This window comes from Dipodomys ordii, unplaced genomic scaffold (assembly GCF_000151885.1).
Source record: "Dipodomys ordii isolate 6190 unplaced genomic scaffold, Dord_2.0 Scaffold13, whole genome shotgun sequence".
NCBI lineage: Eukaryota > Metazoa > Chordata > Mammalia > Rodentia > Heteromyidae > Dipodomys > Dipodomys ordii.
Window position 1 is genome coordinate 22,676,316 of NW_012267229.1, and position 21,892 is coordinate 22,698,207.

At 49.1% G+C, this 21,892-nt stretch overlaps 1 protein-coding gene across 1 annotated transcript in view; it reads right to left on the minus strand.

Moving 5' to 3' along the window:
• Jph2 (junctophilin 2) overlaps window positions 1-21,282 on the minus strand; it is a 25,522-nt gene extending 4,240 nt beyond the window's left edge. Inside the window, exons 1-2 of the mRNA XM_013010711.1 lie at window positions 20,904-21,282; window positions 5-166 (exon numbers count right to left, since the gene is read on the minus strand). Of these exons, the coding sequence (XP_012866165.1) occupies window positions 5-166; window positions 20,904-21,282 (541 nt within the window). The remainder of the gene's footprint in view (window positions 1-4; window positions 167-20,903) is intronic.
• Between the last annotated feature and the right edge of the window lie 610 nt (window positions 21,283-21,892).

A 21,892-nucleotide genomic window follows, 5' to 3' on the forward strand; every position in this document is an offset into this window, starting at 1 on the left:
GAGCCCGGCGAGTCGGGGCCCAGCGTGCCGTTGCTGTGCTCGCTGCGCAGCGACGACAGCGACGTGCGCAGCGGCGAGCGCACCACCACCGCCAGCCCGTAGGGGACGCTCTGCCGCACGCCGTAGCCGTGCCGCATGCCGTTGGTGAACTGGCCCTGGTAGGTCCCTGCGGGGCGAGGAGAGCGGGTCAGTGCCCCGGGAGGGGGGGGCGGCACGCGGGGTCCCCGGCTGATCCCCCTCCCCCTGGGACACGAGGCACCCAGCCACAGCACCACCCGAGGGGGCGGACGGGGAGGTCCCAACCCCCCCCCACTGGGGACCCGGCAAGGTCATCCCAAGGTCACCGAGGGCCCTGCGTGCAGCCCCAGGACTCCAGAGGCCCACGCCTGTGCCAGCACGTGGGAAGGCGCCGGGTGGTGTGGGGATTCCCACAGCCGGGACACGCCAAGGTCCGGAGTGGGCAAGTTGGGGTGGGTGAGCGCCGAGCTGCCCCCCACAGCCGCCCCGTGCTGGCCAGCACCCCAGCGTGCTGGCCAAGGGCACATCCATGTCCGAGTACAGTTACCTGAGCACCGGGCAGGAGGCTCCGTGGATGCTACCGTTCAATGAATGTGCCCAGATTCGTGGGCAAGACATGAGGGCTTGTGCAGCGGGACTGGCTGTTGGCATTTGTGGAGGGTGTGGAGCTGTGAGGACATCTGTGTGCGCTGAGATCTCGTTGAGAAATGCATAACAGGGGATGGTGTAAGGTGCTGAGACATTAGGGGTCTTGAGCGTGCAAGGAGAGGCAGAGTTGAGAGGTCAGAGGGAAGAGCACAAAGGTCAGAGTGCAGGGTGGTAGGAGCAGCAAGGCTGTTCCAGGGATGTCAGGTTATATGCAGATGTCCAGCCATCCGAGGGGCCAAGGTAGTGTGACTGTCCAAGGTCATGAACACATAAGGAAGGGTTTGCACACTGGTGTGAGATTGTCCATGTGTGCTCGTGTTAAGATGAGGTGTACAAGACACGTGCGTGTGCATGTGTCTTCTACTGTCTGACATCAGAGCACCAGGTGTCCAAGATCCCATGGAGGTGACACTATGGATGAATGCAACATCTCCAGTTGTCACCACTCAGAGCCCATGGAGGCCCCGGAGGCCGAGTGTGTGGGGTTGTGGCATTAGTGAAATGGAGACCTGTGTGCCCAGCATTGTGCTGCATACACACAGCTGCTGGCAGCCATGGCCCTGGGGGCCTACAAGCACGGAAGCTCCCAGGAGCAACACCGTTTGTATCAGCAGCCCGCTCAAGTCCTCTGTGAAAGGCAGCACGGAGACCTCAGCCTCCAGTGCAGCCTGGGCCTTCATTGAGCTGTGTGTCTTTGGGTAAAACCCCTCTCTGCCTCAGTTTCCTCATTTGTTAGAGGTAATCTTTTTTTTTTTTTCTGAACTTGGGGCCTAGGCACTGTCCTTTGGCTTTGTCACTCACAATTGGTACTTTGCCACGGCTATACTTCCAGCTTTTTGTTCATTAATCAGAGATAAGAATCTCATGGGCTTTCCCCGCTCAGGCTGATTTTGAACCTCAGTCCTCAGATATCAACCTCCTGAGTAGCTAGGATTACAGGCAGGAGATACTGGCACTCGACAGTAACTCTTACCTCCTAGTGTTGAGGTTTAAATGAATTAATAGCTCTGAAAATACTGAAAGAAAAAAAATGTATGCGTGATATTGGGACTGTACAAAGATGTTCTAATGTGAGGTCACCTGAGTTGACACAAGGCTGCCAAAGTGACTTCACACCGCACCCCCATCCCACCACCTGGTTCTAGGGCCATCACCAACTGTGTCCCATTGTCTCTGGATGATGACATCATCTAGTGTTTTCTCACTGCCAGGAATGTCCTGCTAATCCCCTCCTCCCCACCCAAATATATTCTCAACCCTACCCTGCCGGTGGAAGCTCCTGATGCCGGCTCAGACACAGATTTTCCTTCGATATTACATAGCCACCTCCAACTATTCAGCCACAGGACCTTTGCACTTACTGTTGCCTCTGCCCGGAAAGTTCTTCTTCAGATATTTCCATGGCTTACCCTTCGTGCTCTTCAATCCTCTACTTACCTGGCCCTGGGAGCCTCAATTGACCACACAATTTAAAATGATAACCCTCATTCACTAGATTTCCCCCTTTCTTTGTTCTAGTCATCATAGCGTATCTAATACAATGTATTTTTTTTCTTCTCTTAATTGACCATCACCTTGCAGGCAAAGGAGCTCTAGAAAGGCCAGATATTTTTGCTGTCTATTTTGTTCACTGTGGTATCCTCAGAGTTTAGAATAATGCCCAAGGGGTATACATCCTAGAGCTGTTTCTTCTCTTCCTTCTGTATGGAAAATAGCTCTGTGAAAACACCTGCAGAAGTATCTTACATTCCTCTTCTACAGAGGAGACACAATTACAGCCTGGTCCGGGACAAACGATTTACTCTCCATAACAGAGGGAAGAAGTCCCCAGAGCCAAAATCCACAGAGGTGCCTTGTGCCTCTTCCAGGTCTCAGAAGAAATGGAGAAATAAGAAGTAAAGGGAAGACACATGGATAGAGCCGAGAAGACAGTGGTTGGGGAGAAAGAGAGAAGACACTTAATGCTCTGGGCTGGGGAAGTCTGTGAAATTAAACCCACTAGCCTACCTTTAGCTTAACTCTGGCATGAGATGGGCTGACATGGCCCCTTTAAACCCAAGAAAAACTCAGGTTGCAACAGACCCGGCCACCACCAGTTGGGGAGGAAATAGCCAGGCTATATTAGGAAACTTAGAAGCAAATGGCCAGAGGCACGAACACCCAGGGGAGGCTGGGAGTGACTGGGCCCTGGGAAGAAGGAAAAGCCAAGTGTGGGCTATCTCTCCAAGTTTGCCTACGACAAGACAGTCCTCCCTGGGAACAAGAGGAGCACATCTGCAGAGGAGAGAAGGCCGGGCCTGCCCACAGCTACCTGGCTGAGAAGGACCTTCCACAAAGAAGAGGAGTGCTTCCTTTCACAGTGGCCCGGCTGCCAGCACTTTCCCTCTAGTGCATCCCATTGTTCTCGAGGGAGCAGCGAAGGTCCCCAGCAGCTACACAGCCTGGCATGCCCATCCCTGACCGCTTCTCCTGCCTCTTCTTGAGTGCTTCATTGTCACACTCACCTCTGCACCTCAGGGCCTTTGCAGATGATTTTTCCTTTTGTTGGAAATCTCCTCCTGTCCCTCTTCCCCTGAACGACGGTTCAAGCTTCAGCTGAAATGCGACTTCACTTAGGAAAAGGTCTTGAGCCCTCCCCTGAGTACTGCCGGAAATGTCACCTACTTTCTCCACATTTCCCGAGGGCAGAGTAATAATGATTAGGATCATTGGTTCTATCCCTTTCTATCCTCGTCTTTGGCTTCCAAGAGGGAGGGAACAATGTCTAGTTTCTTTCCAAGATGGTCTCCAGAATCTTCCATTGTTCCCAGGCCCAAAGAAGCATTCAGTAAATAGCAAATGATTTGTGACCATCTTTTCCTGAATGATACTTTTATGCATGCGCACATTTCTTTCCTGTCATGATTCAGCCTAAAACAGCTGCTCAAAAGTGGATTACGGCAGCTTCCAGAGATTCTCTCAATAGTTGCCCTTCTAGTTGTTATAGAACAATCTGGAGTTTGGCCTTAAGTAGTTCTAAAATATACAGAAATTATTTAAGCCAGCTGAGACTCAGTTTGTCCTTCTTCAGTTTGTACTTCATCTGATTATTCATTTTCCCGCTTTGAATTTGCCAGGTATTTACCAGGGACCACGCAGTCATCATCTATATGGTAGAGATACAGCAGTGAACTAAATGGACATTATCTCCACCCACAATATGCTTAGAGTCCAGTGCCAGGGGTAGACAAAATTAATCAACCGATCACACAAAAAACAAGTGGCAGCCACAACAAAAAGTGAGAGAAGAAATGAAGGTCCAAGTCTTGAGTGGCATGTAGTGATTGATGATTAAATGAGCTGCAAGGGAAGCATCTAGACAAGTGCTAGCACACCGGAAGTGATCCAAAAGGTTGGCACACAGGAAACGCTCCATCAAGTCCTGTGAACTGGAAGTGTTCCCTGAGGGCTGGTGCATAGGAAGGGCTATATAGAAGTTGGTGAACCAGAAGTGTTCCACAAAAGCAGATGCACAGGAAGTGCTCTGTGAGGACTGATGCACCAAAACTGTTCTGTGAAGGCTGGCTTATCTTGATGGAACTGAGGTCTTGCACCTGCTTGACAAGTGATCTACCACTGAGCTGCACCTCCACCCATCAAAGGCTAGATTTGGCAGGTCAGAGCCTTTGCTCAAAAAAGCCCAGAAAGGATTAACTGTATAGATGAAAAGGAGCCAAGAAGAACAGAGAGAACCCAGGGCAAGATGGAGCCCAGCTCCAATTTTCTGCTTTGGTATGAGAGCGTATAAGAAAGCATGCTTGTGGTGCAGGTACCATTGACTCAAGAAGGTCTCAGTTTCCATCCTTAAGAAGGAGAAAAAGTTCATCTCTGTGCAGCTTCTCCCAAAATGCACAGTGCAGAATAATTTCCGGAAGCCACATCTGTAGTGTGGCCAGAGATTCTGATTTAATTGACCTGGATACTGGTTGCTTTTTGTTGTTGTTGTTGCTGTTGCTGTTGTTGTTGTTGTTGTTGCTGTTGTTGTGGGGCTTGAACTCAGGGCCTAGGTACCATCCCTGAGCTCTTTTGCTCGATACTAGCATTCTACCACTCTGGGCCACAGTACTAGCTCCAGTGTTCTGGTGGTTAATTAGAGATAAGAGTCTCACAGACTTTCCTGCCTGGGCTGGCTTTGAACTGCAATCTTCAGATCTCAGCTTCCTGAGTAAATAGGACCACAGGTATGAGCCACCAGCGCCCAACACTGGAATCCTGATCTCCCTCCACACCTCACCTCCTATTGAGTGGTGTGAACATTCATTCTCTCTCACACACACACATATGTACACGCAAGCACATATGCAGTTCCACCACAGTGTGCTGTGTTGCCCTTTCCAGAGGCCCAATGAAGGGAGCCACTTGATCTTGGGCTTTGAGTTGAATAGGCCTCTTCTTCTTTATAAGTAGCCCATGTCAAGAACTTCATTAGAGCAATGAAAAGCTAATGAATAGGAATAGGGCAAGCAAAGTGTTTGTCTGCCGTACGTGAGGCCCTGGGTACCACATGGGTACCACCATCACCATTACCACAAAGCTGACTAACAGAAGCACCTCAGATGATTCTAACCTGAAAGTCAGGTTGAGAGTGAGAAAACCTCTCTTCTGACCAGCCTGCTCCATTCCTGCTAGAAAAATTTATAGCTGTTCCCTTCGTATATATCAGACTTAGCTGGCAGGCCACAGAAAATGCCTCACTGATTGAACATCTCTCAGGGAAATAGCTTGATAAAATTGGATTTTTTTTAGCAGTACTGAAGTTTAAACTCTGGGCTTTGAGTTTATTAGGTAGGCACCATCCCATTTGTGCCACAAATCAGTTATTTTCTCCAGTTAGGATCTTGTGTGTTTACCTAGAGCCAACCTTGAACAATGATCCTCCTATTTATGTTTCCTAGGCATCTGGGATCACCTGAGTTCACAATCACACCTTCTTTATTTGTGATGGGAGTCTCACTAAGTTTTTGCTCAAGATGACCTCAAGCTGCCAATAATGATCTACAAAAATAATACTGCGGGGGGAGGGGGGAGATGGGAAGGGATGGGAAGGGGAAACAAAGGAGGAAGCAACAATGCTTGATAAGAAATGTACTCATTATCTTGCCCATGTAATTGTAAGCCCTCTGTATGGTATTTTCACAATAAAAAAGAGAAAAATAATGCTAAAATTATTTTCACCTTTTAGCTAGACACACCCGTGGCTCATGTGTGTCATTCTAGCTACTCAAGAGGATGAGATCCGAGGATCACAGGTCAAAGCCAGCCTGGGCAGGAAAGTCCATGAAACTCTTACCTCCAATTAGCTACCAAAAAGCCAGCAATAGAGCTGTGGCTCAGGACCAGAACAAATTTCTTTTCACCTTTTAAAATGTGGCTACCATAAAATTTTAAATTAAATACATGACACATTATATTTCTACTGAAAAGTACTAGTTTAAGTCATTTAGAGTTGGAGTTTTCTGTTTTCTGCAGACCAAAAAGTACATTTTTTTTTTTAGTACTAGGTTTTGAACTCAGGACTTACAGCTAGATAGGCAATGTACCACCAAAATCAAGCCTCCAGCTCCAAAACAATATGCCTTAGCTGATACAGGTATTGTCATTTTAATTCTAGCTGGAAACACTGACAGTAAGAATCTCAAGGACTTGCCAACGAGGACACAGAGTGGCAGTTTTTGGCAGTCACAGCTGTGTCCCTAGGCCTAAGAATCTGAGAAGTTCAACATGTGGACTTCTCACCCAAACCTCAGCTCTGAAGAAAGCTCGGTGCTCTTGGAAGCCCAAGGGAAGGCTGGGTAATTTGGTCACCTAGAGACCTGAGGGCCAGACCTGGGCCCAGGCCTCCTTCTATGGAATGAGTAGGATTGCCACCCCAGCTACAACTTCTTACTTCTAGGCAGTGGACTGAGGCTGGACCACCAGTAACTGTGGGAAAACAAGTGGAGAGAGAGAGAGAGAGAAGGGAACTAGACCCCAGGCTTTGCTAGGAGGCCTCCTCCTCCACCTCCCAGGCCAGCCCCTTCACCATCTCCCTAAATCCTCCCCAGCCCCGCTTTAACGCTCCCTCCTTCAGTCAGGAGGCCACTGTCCATGCTTGAAACTCTCATCATCACTTCCTCCTCCTGCTTCCTGGTTTGCCTCTTGGCTCTTCCAGCAGCCATCCCGATCTTCCCCAAGTCTTCCCACACGGCACCAGGATATATCACCAGATCTCAGAACAGGCCATGAACAGATTTCAGACAGCGTTTAAGGATAGACTGGGGCAGGTATGCAGTGAGCCCAGAGTCCAGGGGTCAGTGGTTCTTGTCCAAACCCGCCAAAGTCAGAGCAGGGCAGCAGGTATGCGCACTCTGGTGAACAGACATGCCCATGAACAGACATGTTGCTGCTCCTGAGTAGGAGGAACCCATCCAGTCTTGGCTCTGACCCATCTTTAGCCTCAGCATCCCAGAGAAGCAAGTCAGAGTTGAGACATGAGTGCCAATACTAGAGCTTGAACTCAGGGTCTGGGCACTGTCCCTGAGCTTTGTCACTCAAGGATGCCACTTGAGCCACAGCTCTACTTCCGGGTTTTTGAGATAAGAGTCTCAAAGACTTTCTTGCCTGGCCTGGCTTTGAGCCACAATCCTCAGATCTCAATTTTCTGAATAGCCAGGATTACAAGCATGAACCACCAGTGTCCAGCTGGAGTTGAGATGGCTTTAAGGGCAGCAAAAACTGATCAAGATTGCACAAGTTTGGGGAACTACTCGGGGCTCAGTGTTCACAGGTCCCTCATCTCCATATGTACATCTAGTCCCGCCATAGCCATTGCTCCAGGCTGACTGGATCAGCAATCCTGTTGCCATGATCATCTTTATCAGATGTGCATTTCAAAGGCTCACTTTAGCTCTTAAAACCCTGAAATGCCCTCCCCCACGGTATAACCCCTGCTTTCACTGTATTTGATGTTGGTATAATTTGTGGAGAGGAAGGGAAAAAAACAAATGGTTTAAATGGGGATACAGGTGGACCCATTGCAACAATGAAATGTACAAGTCGTTATGTAGAAAAAAAAACTTTACAACTTGGCGGGGGGATCAGGTAGGGGAGCTGGGGGTGGGGCATGGGAAGGGATGGGAAAGGGAAACAAAGGAGGAGGCAACAATGATTGATAAGAAATGTACTCGTTATCTTGCCCATGTAATCGTAACCCCTCTGTATGTTATTTTCACAATTAAAAAAAAAAACCTGAAATGATCCTTGCTACTCAGGAAGCTCAGGAAGCTGAGTTCTGAGGATCGTGGTTCAAAGCCAACCTGTGCAGGAAAGTCTATGGGATCCTTATTGCTCATTAATCACTGGAAATCAGCTGGAAATGGAGCTGGGCCTCAAGGGGTAGAGTGCTAGCCCTACACAACAAAACAAAACAAAAAAATCTCTGGGACAGCTCTGAGTTCAAGCCCCAGGATCACCAAAACCAAACAAAAAATAAAAATCTGCGATTGCTCCGTAGTGCCTTGAGGTGTCGCTCCTTGATGTGTGCAGAGAGGAGGGGAAGGGGCCTTAGGAAGAATGTGTGTGAGGAAGGAAGGAAGCAGGATTGGGCTGAGCCATAGAAGTTCTTCAGAGGTTGCCACGCCTACTCCGGTGGAGTCTGCTTAACATGGGAAACCAGCTTTCAGACCTGAGAATGGGGCTTCAGAGACCTATCTCTGAGTATTGGGACTTCACCAAAGTCTACCTCGGAGAATAGGGCTTCAAAGAGGCCTACCTCCTGGAAAGGCTGGCAAGCCCCTGGGAAAGATGTGTTTCTGCCTTTCTTTTCCTCACTATATAAGAGTGCCTATTAATCTTTTACTGTTTCTGCTGTTCATCGTACTTACTCATTGTCAACGTTCCCTTATTCAAAGCTCTTTCTTAAGAGTGTTGACGACTCAAAAATCTGATGAGTGTCTTAAAAATATGACTAACTCACCGGAGTTAAGTGCTACCCTGAAACCCCTCTTATGGAGGCTAATAGACAAGTCATAAGTAAATATAAAAGTATTGGGGGTTTCACAAAGTCACTTCAGCAGAAGGAATTGTTTGTAAGGGATTTACAAAAAGCTGTAGGCACGGCTAGAACAGAAAGAAAGTATGGCAATTGCTGAGATAACTACTTAGGAGAAAGAACTTCCTATTACTCTTTTTAATTTACTAAGAGACTTGCTAGATCTAGGCCTCCCTGACCTTACTATTGAAGAAGGAACAGAAAAGATCTTATGGGACAGTTAAGGCCTCTATAGAAATAAGGTAATGGTTAGTTGGTGACAAACATCGAAACCCATTATATTTCTTAGAGATAAGCCGGAAACAAGTGCCTATCAGGCGACCAGCTGGTGACCGCCCAAGAATGAAGCCCTGCAGCAAGATTATGTAACCTGGAGATTTTTGCTATAAAAGTTTGTTATCCTCTGCATTAAATCGCACTCAGCATCCACTCCTCTTGTGTGTGAGTTGTCTGTTTGCCATCTCCCCCCCTATTCCAGGTTCCTCCCCTAGGTATCCTCCTTCGTCCCGACAGAGCCGGTCCGCGGCAAGAGGTGTCCAGCACCATAGCACCGGGGCCACGTCTTTGCTTACCAGTGTTTAGTCATCACTAGCTACAACCGAGGCGGCTCCCATCACTGCCAGGTAGCTGCTTTGCTAGAAGCCCTCAGCAACCCTGGCAGTTATGAGACAATGAGGACCGGGTCCTGAGGGTACACCCCAGAGCCCACAATCCATCCTACGGATAAGCGACCCATGAGGAGCTCAGAACCTGGGCTCCACCTAGACTCCCGGCCCCATCTCCCTCACCCCTCCTCCTTTCTGGAACACAGCGTGCTCTGCTCTCACTCCCAAGCCTTCACATTTACTGTTCCCTCTGCCTTCCTCGCATGGTCACTCCTTACCCAGCCAACTCCCATCCATCCTTCAAATCTCGATGCAAACCTCATTTCCTCCAAAAACCTGGCCATGTCCTCTTGTTATCAGCTGACAAATTACTTTGAATGATTGTCAGAGGCAGGTCTCTGGTGTTAGAACACAGGATTGTGTAAGGAGGGGGCATTCAGCTTTGTCCAGCACAGCCAGCACCCCAGCTTTCAACACAACACAGAAAAGGGACTCCACAGACACAGGAAGGAAGGAAGGAAGGAAGGAAGGAAGGAAGGAAGGAAGGAAGGAAGGAAGACATGGTTTTGGACAAGTGCTCTCTATCTCTCTCCTCTCCGTTTGAAGTAAGTGTGGCAGGCTTCCCTAGCAGGGCTCCTGAAGCATTGTGTGGTTTATTAGCAGAGATGGCTGGCTCTTCACAAATGTGGGTTTCCATCACCCCACAGCAAAGGATGTTGTGGAGTCCCACCTGGCCTGAGGCTCAAGGGCTTCTTGGATGTGGCACTTTTAGCACTAATAGCAGGGCAGCCCCAGGCAAATGGAGAAGGTTGGTCACCCTAAGTTTGGGTGAGAAGCGCATTTGATCTTAGCACAATATTCAATGGTACACTGGCGAACCAGTTCTTCAGGAAACACAAACAAACCTGGATTTGCAACCTTCGCCCATTTCCACCTGGCTATACCCTCACCCTGCCTGGTCCAGTTCTCTGAGAACAAGCAGTTAGTTTGAAAAGCTCCTGGAAATGTAACCAGAGGTTCTCGTGAAGCAGTAGAAGCCAGCTCTAGTACCCCATATTTAATACAGGCTATGGGGTTCCTAATCTCTACAAATGTGTCACACAGACAGCTGAAAAGCCACAGCTGGAGTGGAACTTGAGGATATCTTGGACAAGGCAACAAGTTTTCTGACACACAGGCCACCTCTTTCCCATCCTGTGTCCACCAGACATTGCTAATCAATTATGATACATGATACTGAGACCTGAGATAGCCCTGCCATTTCCCCTCACTACATCAGTAAGTTAGTGCTACACACAAGAGAAAAATCAACTTCCCTTTAAGGAAAAGTATGGTTCAGGCTCCCCACACAATGCAAAGGGAAATCTTAGGCTCAGAGAGATCAAAGGACTTGCCCAAAGCCACACAGCCAGGAAGCAGCTCAGTTGGGAGTAAAGAACAGATGTCCCATCTCACTTTCCTTTTCCTTGAAAAGCTAACTGCTCAGAGTGGGAAGGACATGCATGAGAGCACTGGGGATTCTGAGCCTACATTCTAGGAAAACTCCCTGAGTTGTTTGTTTTGTTTGCTTAACAGACAAAACATGCTTCTTATTATTTCTACATATAAATATTTTTGTGTTGGAGAAGGAGCACTTTAAAAATGGCAAGAGTTATCTGTGATCATTGTGAAAAATCCAAGCACATGAGATTCTAGGATAAAAGAACTCTGTCTCTGCCTCCCAGTTGTAGATATGTGACATATAACAAGTGGACCAAAAGGTTAGTCATTCAGCACGCTACCACTCCATCTCTGAGAGTACACGCATAGTAGGTACTCTATAAATACTTACCAAATATTGTTCTCTTAACATGTATTAGATTGCTTCCCAAGGATGGAGGGAAGATGGGTCTGCCTATACTGAGTGTTGGGACTGCATGACTTCCCCCCCCCCCCCCCCCCCCCCCCCCTCAACAGTCCCAAGGCCTTGCTCTCTGGCTCCCCTGCAGGGTTGGCATCAAAGCCATTCCCTGGCTCCCAAATGCTGCTGTCTATCAAAGCCTTCAAGGCTCTAGTTTCCTGGGATCACCAACAGACAGCCCAAAGCCAAGTTGCTGGCAGCATTTGGGAGCAGGGTTAAGTTGCAGACACAGATGACAAGTCACCCTTAGCTTGCAGGGCTCCCCCCGCCCCACACACATCCAGGACTGCTGCCCCGGATGCCACCCCACAGCTCACACACGAAGCCTGGGATTAACCAGGCGACATCATCTAGGTGCTGACAGCTGGGGCCTGAGGCCTGGGTGGAAGCCCCTTGGCCAGGCCTGGGTCTACTCAGTACCATGAGGGCAGCCAGCAGCCCTGAGGTCTCTAAAAGCAGGACCAGTTGGGTGTGTGGAGGCAAAATTGGTCAAGGCAAGAGAATCTGAGTTCAGAAGCTCACCCTACCTGGGCACAGGCCGGCTCACCATTCTCAAGCCAACAGGCAAGTTCAACATCTCTCACTGTGGTGTCCCTACTCAACTTTTTTTTTTCTTTTTTAGTTTTGTTGGTCATGGAGTTTGAACTCACACTGTCCCTGAGCTTTTATGCTCAAAGCTAGCACTCTTCTACTTTGAGCCACAGCTCCACTTCTGGTTTTCTGGTGATTAATTGGAGATATAGAGTCTCATGAACTTTCCTGCCCCAGCTGACTTCAAACCACAATCCTCAGAGCTCAGCCTCCTGAGTAGCTAGAACTACAGGCATAAGTCACTGGCACCCAGCCTCAATTCTTGATTTTGCTTCTGTGGCTTAGGTGAAACCTCAAACCATCCTTGAATTCTTGTGTCTCAGTCTTTGAGCAAAACCTATCTTCTTTCAAAACACACCTTGGCTGTTATAAGACAATGACTCATGCCATCATCCTCTCTCACCTGTATCATTCATTACAGGGAGCCTCAGTACTGCCCCACCCAAGCTCCAAACAGTCTCTTCTCAATATAAGAAGCTAAAGGAATCCCATGAAACCAACTTGAGTTATCAGTTTCCAGCTTTGTGGTTTTGCTTTTGTGGTGCTAGGGATCGAATCCAGGGCCTTGCACATACGTGCTAGGCAAGCTGTCAACCACCAAGTGTCGACTTCCCATCCGGTCACTTTCCAGTCCCTATTTTTCTCAGTCTTACAATGGCCTATACAGCCCTGCACACAACACCTGTCTCCGAGCCTTTGTGACAGAACATTCTAGAGATGTCATGTCCTCGATATGTCCCCTGAAAGGTGCACACTGTCTGTGTCCTGCTAACCCAAGCCTGGTGCAAACCCCACTCTGTGGTGTCCATCTGTCCATTGGCAGCCATGGCCAGCTGGTGTGAACTTGAACACCTGCATGTACAAGGTGCTCACAATTGCCCAGCAGGGAGTCACACATGAGCAAGGAGAGCACTACTGGCTGCCCAGTGATCTGTACCCCCAGCTTGGGAAAGGACAGAAGGAAATGAGGACAGTCCTCTGGTCTATTGCAGGAAGCACCCCTGTCCCCCTCAGTCCCATGCTCTCAGCTGGGGCCACTCAGAAAATGAGACTGGACATTCCTCACAAGGGTGGGGCAGGCAATTGCTGGACCCAAGGAACAGCTGCCCAGGGCCCAGAATTAGCAGGCCCTGGAAACAAGCAAGCTCCCTAAATCCCGAGGGCCTGCCTTGGACCCGGCAGGTCTATGGGGATTCTTGCTTTAACAGGACACATGAATCACAGCAATAAGGCCACAGAGCGGAAAGACTGTGTCCGCTTTCCTGTCTCACGGAGGGGCTGTTTGCCTTCTTCGGGGTCCTCCAAGTATGCTGAGAAGCTGCTGAGACAGCAGCACCCAGCCGGCGTCGCGCTGACCCCTGGCTGTGAACTGGGACAGGCAATTTTCAAGATGAGGTTAAATTATGCTGATTCTACACTGGAAATAAGTTCACACTGGCAAGGGTTCTATCAGCCCCGGCAGGTGGCAAGGCAGCACCAAGTGAATCACTGCTCCAAAGTTGGAAGCTGAAATTTGTGTGCAAAAAACTAAATGTCCCAAAGAGAAGGATACCAATGATTCAAGCCATTCAGAATGAATTTCCCCTTAGGGAGACAGGGAAAGAACATGGGAATATGACTCATTGGTAGAGTGCTTGCTTAGCATGCATGAGGCCCTGGGTTGATTCCTTAGCACCACATAAATAGAAAAGGCTGGAAGTGGCGCTGTGGCTCAAGTGGGAGAGTGCTAGCTTTGAGCTGAAGAGCTGAGGGACAGTGCCCAGGTCCAGAGTTCAAGCCCCATGACTGACAAAACAAAAAGAGGTGCAATTCACTGGAAATGCCAAAGCACAGCGGAGTGAAATGAGTACAATAGGACATACGTCACGTCCATGCTCGGGAAAATTCACTGTGGCTAAGATGCTGATTCTTCCACACGCATCTATTAGTCTAACCCAATTGCAGTCATAACCCTAGCAGGATTTTTATTATTATTTTTTAGAAGCTGGTATGCTGCCTTTTTATCATGCATGTGGAAATGGAAGTGACCTACATGCAGTAATAGAATCCTGAACCAGTAGAGCCAGATTGGGTTATTTACTCTGATTTTAAGACTTGTTTATAAGACAGGTAATGCATGCCTATGATCCCAGAACTCAGAAGGATCAATAGTTTGAGGCCAGCCTGGGCTACATAAGACTCTGTCTCCATAAGCAAGCAAATTAAAAAAAAAACAAACCTACTTACTATAAAGCTACGGTAATGAAAGTGGTGTTCTATTGGCTAAAAAGACCAAATAGATCAGGAGGAGAAAAGATATTCCCTCTGGGGAAGGTATATAAGGGAATGTGTGAATATGGAAGTTCATTTTCTACAAGCACATCCCTACAAAGACTACAAGGGCCTTTATTCTGTGTTCAAGGTCCATTGGACCAAAGCGAACTTAAGTTGTAAGTTTTGGAAAGGAAAACATGATCTGGAGCCTGAGTGCAGACACTTGAGTTTTGGCCCCAGTGGTCAAAGATAAGCATAAATATCTCATCTTTTCAGTGTGTAAAACCAACAGTGAGAGCCAAGACAGACTCACACAAGCAATCACACAAGCCAGATTTTGTTCTAAGAGCTTTCCATACATCAGTGTGTCAGTTAATTCTCTCAGCAAGATAGAACAAGAGAGAAAGTAGCTGGCAATGCACATAGGAAGGGAAATACTAATTCAGGATGGTTTGTTTCTATTTTCTTTTTTTTGTTTTGGTTGAGCGTGTAGTGCAAGATTACAGTGTGAAAATCATCATCGGGAGGTTGGGGGCAGGTTAATTTTTGAGACAGGGTCTCCCTGTATAGCTCAAGCTAGCCTCATTCTCTCAATCCTGCCTCTGCCTCCTAAATGCTAAGCTTACGGGCTTGTACCACCACACCCAGCACACACACACACACACACACACACACTCTCTCTCTCTCTCTCTCTCTCTCACACACACACACACACACACACACATCATAATGGAATTGCCATCAGAAAACTTTAAAAGTTCCCAGTGTAGTAGATGAGAAGCCTAAATAATACAACAGATGTGAGATTCTTGGCACCGAGCCTGGTAAGCAGTGAAAACAGTGAGCGGTACGTGCTGCTTCTATTTACAATCCAGATGAACTCCAGAAATGTTCGGCCTATGCAGGTGCACAGGGACCGGCATTTAACTTCATGCTCTGCTCATATCAGCCTGAGATTCTTAAGTCTTTGAAAAAGGAAGCCCTCAGTTTCTTTTGTACTGGGCGCCATAAGTTATATTGCCCATACTAACTATGTGCTGCTGTGATACATCATTTATTCAAAACATTATTGATCGTGAGGTATATTTGATTATCACTGGCTCTTAAAGAGTTCCATCTCTGCCTCTCGATAACCAGAGGCCCTTGAGTGAGAATACATACAAGATCAGCTTCAGTGTTCTCATCTTTATATCAGGAGTAGTGACCCACAGGCTGTGAAGCTTTAAACATAACCGGTGTGAAGTACTAAGAACTTGACCCAAAAGAAACATACCTCTTATTATAATTAGTTGTATTGTTAGCTTTATGGGGAAAAATGTATCTCAGGACAGGCTTTTTCCCACTGCATATTTTAATTACCGTATTTATCTGAGAAAATGCCTCCCAGGAAAACACAGGTAGCCTGTGCACATGTGTGCACACCTTTACAGTACTCTGTGGCCTGAGGCCTGAGGCCCAGGTCCAGAGTGGCAGAAAGCAAGGATCCAGAGGGATTTCTCTAACGCTGGAGTCTAGGAGTCTCAGGGGGTGGAGACTTGTACTCAGTTTTACTTCAGAACTAGGGTATGTGCTGGGGCTTTAAGTCAGCAGCTATTTTTAGCTTTGCTTTATATGGCCAGGGAAGAATGAGGGCGATAACTGTGGGGAGGGTGACAAGAGGCTCCAGCTAGGTTTGGGAGACCACAGTCCATGTGCTTTCCCATCTCTCCCCCTCGCCCCCACACACCTTCCCATGCCAGTGTTGAAAAGCTTTAAGCTAAGACCAAAGCAAGGGTTGGGGGAGAGGGAGGGTGGGTGGAGGTGGGAATGCGCAGGGCTTCAAAGAAGATGCCAAGTCAAGTTCCTTTGAAACAGGGATTTTCAAACTTTGTGACCAAAGTCCTACAGTAAGAACTGCACTGACACCCCCCCCCCCACACACACATATCCTCTACTAAGCAAATGCTTATCTTATTCTCTGTGAGATACTGATAGTTCCAGCTAGGTGCTGGTGGTTTACACCTGTAATCCTAGATACCCAGGAGGCTGAGAACTGAGGATCGCAATTCAAACCCAGCCCAGGCACAAAAATCCATGATACCCTTATCTCCAACAATAAAGTCAGAAGTAGAGCTGTGGCTCAAGCGGTGGAGTACCATCCCTGCGCAAGGAAAAGCTAAAGGACAGCACCTGGGCCCTGAGTTCAAGCCCCAGTATTGACAGAAAAATAAAGGGGAAAAAGCCGGGTGCCAGTGGCTCACTCCTGTAATTCTAGCTACTCAGGAGGCTGAGATCTGAGGATCACAGTTTAAAGCCAGCCTGGGCAGGAAGAGCTGAGGGACAGTGCCCAGGCCCAGAGTTCAAGCCCCACGACCAACAAAAAATAAAAAAAATAAAAAATAAAGGGTGGAAAATAAAACCCCTTAAAACCTTGCCCGTTCTTATTCTATGCTGTGCTATGTCATTCTGAAAAATGCAAGACCCGATTCCCTAAACTCTTGTCCTCCTCATCTCCCAACTAAATGCATCGGCACGGCCAGCCTCATTTCTTTGGTTTAGAGCAGGTGGTCCCCTGTAACATCTGATCACAGGTAAGGCGGCATATGGAGTGTGTGTCTCAATTTGAGGGATAAGATGCAAGTTTCAACTTTCTCTTCTGGTTGAATAGCAAGTTTTGTACCTCCTGGCTTCCCCTGCCCCCCACTCCCCAGACTCCCAGATTCTGTCTTTGTTTTTGTGTTATTGTTGTTGTTGTTTGTTGGTGGTGGGGCTTGAACTCTGGGCCTGGGCACTGTCCCTCAGCTCTTCAGCTCAAGGCCAGCACTCTACCACTGGAGTCACAGCACCACTTCCAGTTTACTGGTGGTTTATTGGAGATAAGAGTTTCATGATCCTCAGATCTCAGCCTCCTGAGTAGCTAAGATTACAGGCATGAGCCACCAGTGCCCAGCTCCAGATTCCTGTCTTTTGACAAAGTAACCAGCCTCTCTCTACACAGATTTTGGGAATCAGCTCTCCTCCTACTCCAGGAAGCCTTCCACTGTGCTCAACTCTGTTGTCTTCCTGCCTCTTCCTTCCTGAGCCCCCTCTGTCTGTCTGCCTTGACCCCCCCTCCTCCCCCCCTCCCCAGCACTGTACCATAGCACAATTTTCTGTTAGATTCTCCACTCTTCCATTCCTTTCATTTCCAAGGGAGTGTGCTTCTGGCTACCTCATGATGGTACAGACAGATTTACTGAATGAATGAATAATAGCTTGTAGTAATAATAGCAGTGAGCCTTTATTGTGTGATCACATTAATCCCATGAGGAATGTTGAGCAACACATTGGGATAGGTCCACTTTACAAATGAGGAAAGAGGGCTCAGAGAAATAGAGTAACACCAGAAGGCAGGGTCATAACCCAGGGGCTGCCCAGCACCCTCCAGCCCCTGATCCCAGGATCTTATTTGTCCACATTCTTCTCAGTGCTACCACACACACACCCTCGCTAGGTCAGAGGGCAAGTCCTTAACACACCCTCAGGGGACTGGTGACAGGTTTATTAAAGAGACTTTCCGAAGCTGTGGCCACATCTAATTTTGGAGCTACACATCACGGGTGGCTTGGGCCAGAGAGTCTGGGAGGTTTCTAGGGCCTCTTGGGTATGGGGCCATGCCATTTGGGAGAAGTCGGGACCTCTGGTTCGCCAGAGCATCAGGTCTTCTGGTCACCTGGCCTCAAGAGCTGCTAGGCACACACACCTAGGGTCACACCTATGGTCTGCAAAGCCTGGGTGATGTGGCCACGCCCACAGTTCTAAGTTATCCTCCCACCCGTGCCCCAGACCCTTTGCATCACCATACTCTCTGCCTGAAAGTCTCTACCTTCCTCTTTAGGCCTCCGCATCTTTATGCAAATGCCACCCTCTTCCCTCTCAGTTATTTTTCTTTCCAAAACACAGGCAGCTTCTGCAAACTATACATGTGGTTGTTTTCTGGTTTCTTTCTGTCTTCTCCAATATACAGGCGCTCCTGGAGGGTCTCATCTTGCCCCCTGCTCCAGAACCTAGAACTTGCGGTAGGATGAATGGGGGTTTCTCCCTTTAAACGTTTCAGGAGATCAGCCCAGCAATACGTCCCTGTGCCTCCGATCCAGATCTTGGCCTACACCTGCTCCCCCAGGTTGAAGGGAGAGAAGAAGGAATGGGGCAATATTCAACACATGCCCAGCACGTACCACTTTGCACCTTACAAGCGCCTGAGGGAAACTGAGGCTTGGTCCCCGCGGTGTCCCCATGATTAACACAAGTGCCACCATACACATTTCACAGCACTGAATTGGAGCAAAGGGCTCAAGGCCACCAAATGAGGACGTGGGGAGCCAGAATTTGTCCATCGCTCTATTCAGTCCCAGCCAGTCCTATCTAGCTGTGCCTTATTGACATCTGGACACATCTAAGAGCAGGGCCTGGCCTGGACATGAACAGTCTGCACCTCCTTTAGTCTTGTCCATCCTTGCTTCCACTAGCTGACGCAAGGTGCCTAACATCCCAGCACTTCGGAGGCTGAGGAAGGAGGATCAAAAGTTTGAGGCCTGGATTCTTTAGCAGGAGTCTATTGAGAGAGAGAGAGAGAAAGGGAGGGAGGGAGGGAGGGAGGGAAGAAGGAAGGAAGGAAGGAAGGAAAGAAAGAAAGAAAGAAAGAAAGAAAGAAAGAAAGAAAGAAAGAAAGAAAGAAAGAAAGAAAGAAAAGAAGGAAGGAAGGAAGGGGCTGGGAAGGTGGCTCAGTGGTGGAGCGCTTGCCTTGCATGCATGAGGCCCTAGGTTCGATTCCTCAGCATTACATAAGCAGAAAAAGCCAGAAGTGGTGCTGTGGCTCAAGTGGTAGAGCGCTAGTCTTGAGCTGAAGAGCTGAGAGACAGTGCCCAGGCCCAGAGTTCAGGCCCCATGACCAACAAAGAAAGAAAGAAAAAAAGAAAGAGAGAGAGAGGAAGAAAAAGAAAAGAAAAAGTAGAAAATAAACATTTTCTATAAATACTGCAGGTTTTGCAGAACAACAGACAAAACTGATAATGTTATATAGGGCCTTACAATTAATTCATATGTCATGAAATATTATTCTTTTGACTTAAACAATTGAAGATGCAAAACCACTCTCAGTTCACAAGCTGCACAAAATAGGAAATAAACTACTTTTTTTTGGGGGGGGGGTGCTGGTCTTGGGTTTGAACTCAGAGCTTGAGTGCTATCCTTGAGCTTCTCTTGTTCAAGGCTAGTGCTCTACCACTTGAGCCACACCTCTACTTCCATCATTCTGTGCTTAATTAGAGCTAAGAGTCTCATGGCCTTTTCCTACCCAGGCTGGCTTCCAACCATGATCATCAGATCTCAGCCTCCTGAGTAGCTAGGATTGCTTACAGGTGTAAGCCATTGGTGCCTGGAAGTACTTTTGACCCTTGATTAAAACCAATACTTTTATTTGTCCTTCCTTCCTCCCCTCCCTCCTTCTCTCCCTTCTTTTCTTTTTCCCTTCCTTCTTAGGCTAGGTCTCACTATGTTGGTCAAGCCAGTCTTCAACTTCTGGACCCAACTGATCCTCCGGTCTCAGCTGAGACTATAGACATGTGCCACCATGGCAGTAAAAGCACTATTTGCAAATATTTAAGGCATGTAAAAATATTGCCTGATGATCTTATTAACAACAGTTCTCAGGACCTGTGCCCCAAGAGTGTGACTCAGAAAGTCTGGGTGGGACTACTGCATTTGCACTACCACCTGAGTAATGGCTGATTCCTCATGCTACCTACCACATTTTGCTCTAAAACCGTCCCCACTTTGTGGATGAAGAAACGGAGGCTCCAAGAAGGGCTGTGTCCCAAGTCCTACCCAGCAGAAGAGGCAATGGTACATACACTGTCAAATCCCAGGCCCATTTGCCACAGAAAACACCTCTATGTTTTCTTAATCCACAATCTTGCTCATGCTTCTGAGCCTCTGTACAAAGTCCTCCCTCTGTCCCGATGCTCCCCAGCTTCCCCTCACAAACAAGACTTTCCCACCAAAGGCGCAGCTCAGCCATCACCTCCTCTTAAGCCCTCCCGGTCTTCTTCAACCCTAAATGCTTTGGTCTGCCTCTGCTCTCTCCACCCATCTGTCTGGTGTATGGGTCTGCTTTTTCTCCCTTTGAAGCCAGAGACTGGCTGAATATCTCACTCCGTGGGAAGCCTGGCAAATTGGAAGAGGCCTCATTGAAATATTCATGGAATGGAAGAATGCCTGGTGCACAGGTAGCTGCCTGGGTAGGCTGGTGGGTAAATGAGGGGATGGGCGGGTGGATGAGTGGATAGATGGATAGGCTAGTGCATGGGTAAATAGGTGGATGGATGAGTGTGTGAGTGAATGGGTAGATGACAAGTGGGTGAGTGAGTGGGTGGGTGGATGGAGGGATGAATGAATGGATGGTGGATGGAGGGACCGATGGAGGGATGGATGAATGGATGTGTGAATGGGTGGGTGGATGGGTGAACAAACCCAAGCGCACCCTTCATGGTCTAATAATGCTTGGAGATAATTCTCATGGCCAAGTTGAGACCAGACCTGAAATCTGCTGGGGCACCTGAATATCTAGTCCACAGCAATGTCTGTAGCTAAGCCTGCAAATGCAAACAACTCCATTTTATTGAGCGTGTGCGGAGTGCCTTCATACAGCGGGCCGAGAGAACCCTTTTCTCTAGGACTAACCGCCCCAAGACGCAGGCTGAGAGGCGCAGAGGCCCCACAGCCAGTGCCCTGCGTCCCCAGGGCCTTTCCCACGGGGGGTCCCCACGGGGGAGGGGGAGCCCCGCGCCCCGCCCCGCCTCACCTCCGTCCGCATAGGTCTCCGTGCCATAGCCGTCCTGCAGGCCGTTGTTCCAGGTGCCCTCGTACTTGGCACCGCTGCTGGAGCTCTGCCGCGTGCCGTAGCGCCCCTTGAAGCCGTGCGTCCACTCGCCCTTGTAGAGCCAGCGCCCCTTGGTCTCTATGCCCAGCCCGTGCCTCTTGCCCTGGCTCCAGTAGCCCTCGAAGGTGTTCCCGCTGGGCCAGGTGTAGACGCCCGCCACTTCAAAGCCGAAGTTCCAGGAGCCCGAGTACTCGCCCTGGCCCTTGGGGCCGGTGCACAGGCCGTGGCCGTGCGCCTTGCCCCCCTCCCAGCCCCCGCAGTACGCCCCGCCATCGTCAAAGTCAAAGCGACCCCCGCTCATCGCATCCTCGCCCCCGTCCTCCAGCTTGGGGTGCAGGGTGGGGGTGCGGGGTCCCCGAGGCTCTGCAGGCCCCCAGACTCACCACCGCGCCCCAGGAGGGCAGAAGCCACAGGTCAGTGCAGGCAGACAGAGCCCGGCAGCCGGGCGGGCGCTGGGGGCGCTGGTGGGTGCCATGCCTGCCCCCCTCCCCTTTCCCAAGTCAGCCCCAGGAAGGCTGCACCTCCAAGTCCCCACCAAGCGTCCCGAGTCTGGCTGCCATGGGGCCCAAGTATGGAGGGAGGAAAAGTAAAACCCCAAACCCAGTATATGATCTCTCTTTGAGAAGCACAGTGAACTGGGTAGGGAAGGGGGGGGTCCTACAAAGTGGGGGAGGGCAGTCCCTGGCCCCAGACAAGCCGGATTCCTGCGCGGGGGCCCTTCTGCTGCACCCGGGTGGGTGTGGGTGTGCGGCTGTGATCGCCGCTGCCCCGCCCCTCCCCAGCCCTGCCCTCCCCCCCACACACAGAAAGGTCAGCGTTGCCCTAACAAGGCCATTGGATCTCAGAAGCTGCTCCCAAAATAACCCCCTGGCCAGCCCAGCCTCCTCCCGAGCGGGAGGGAGGGAGGGGTG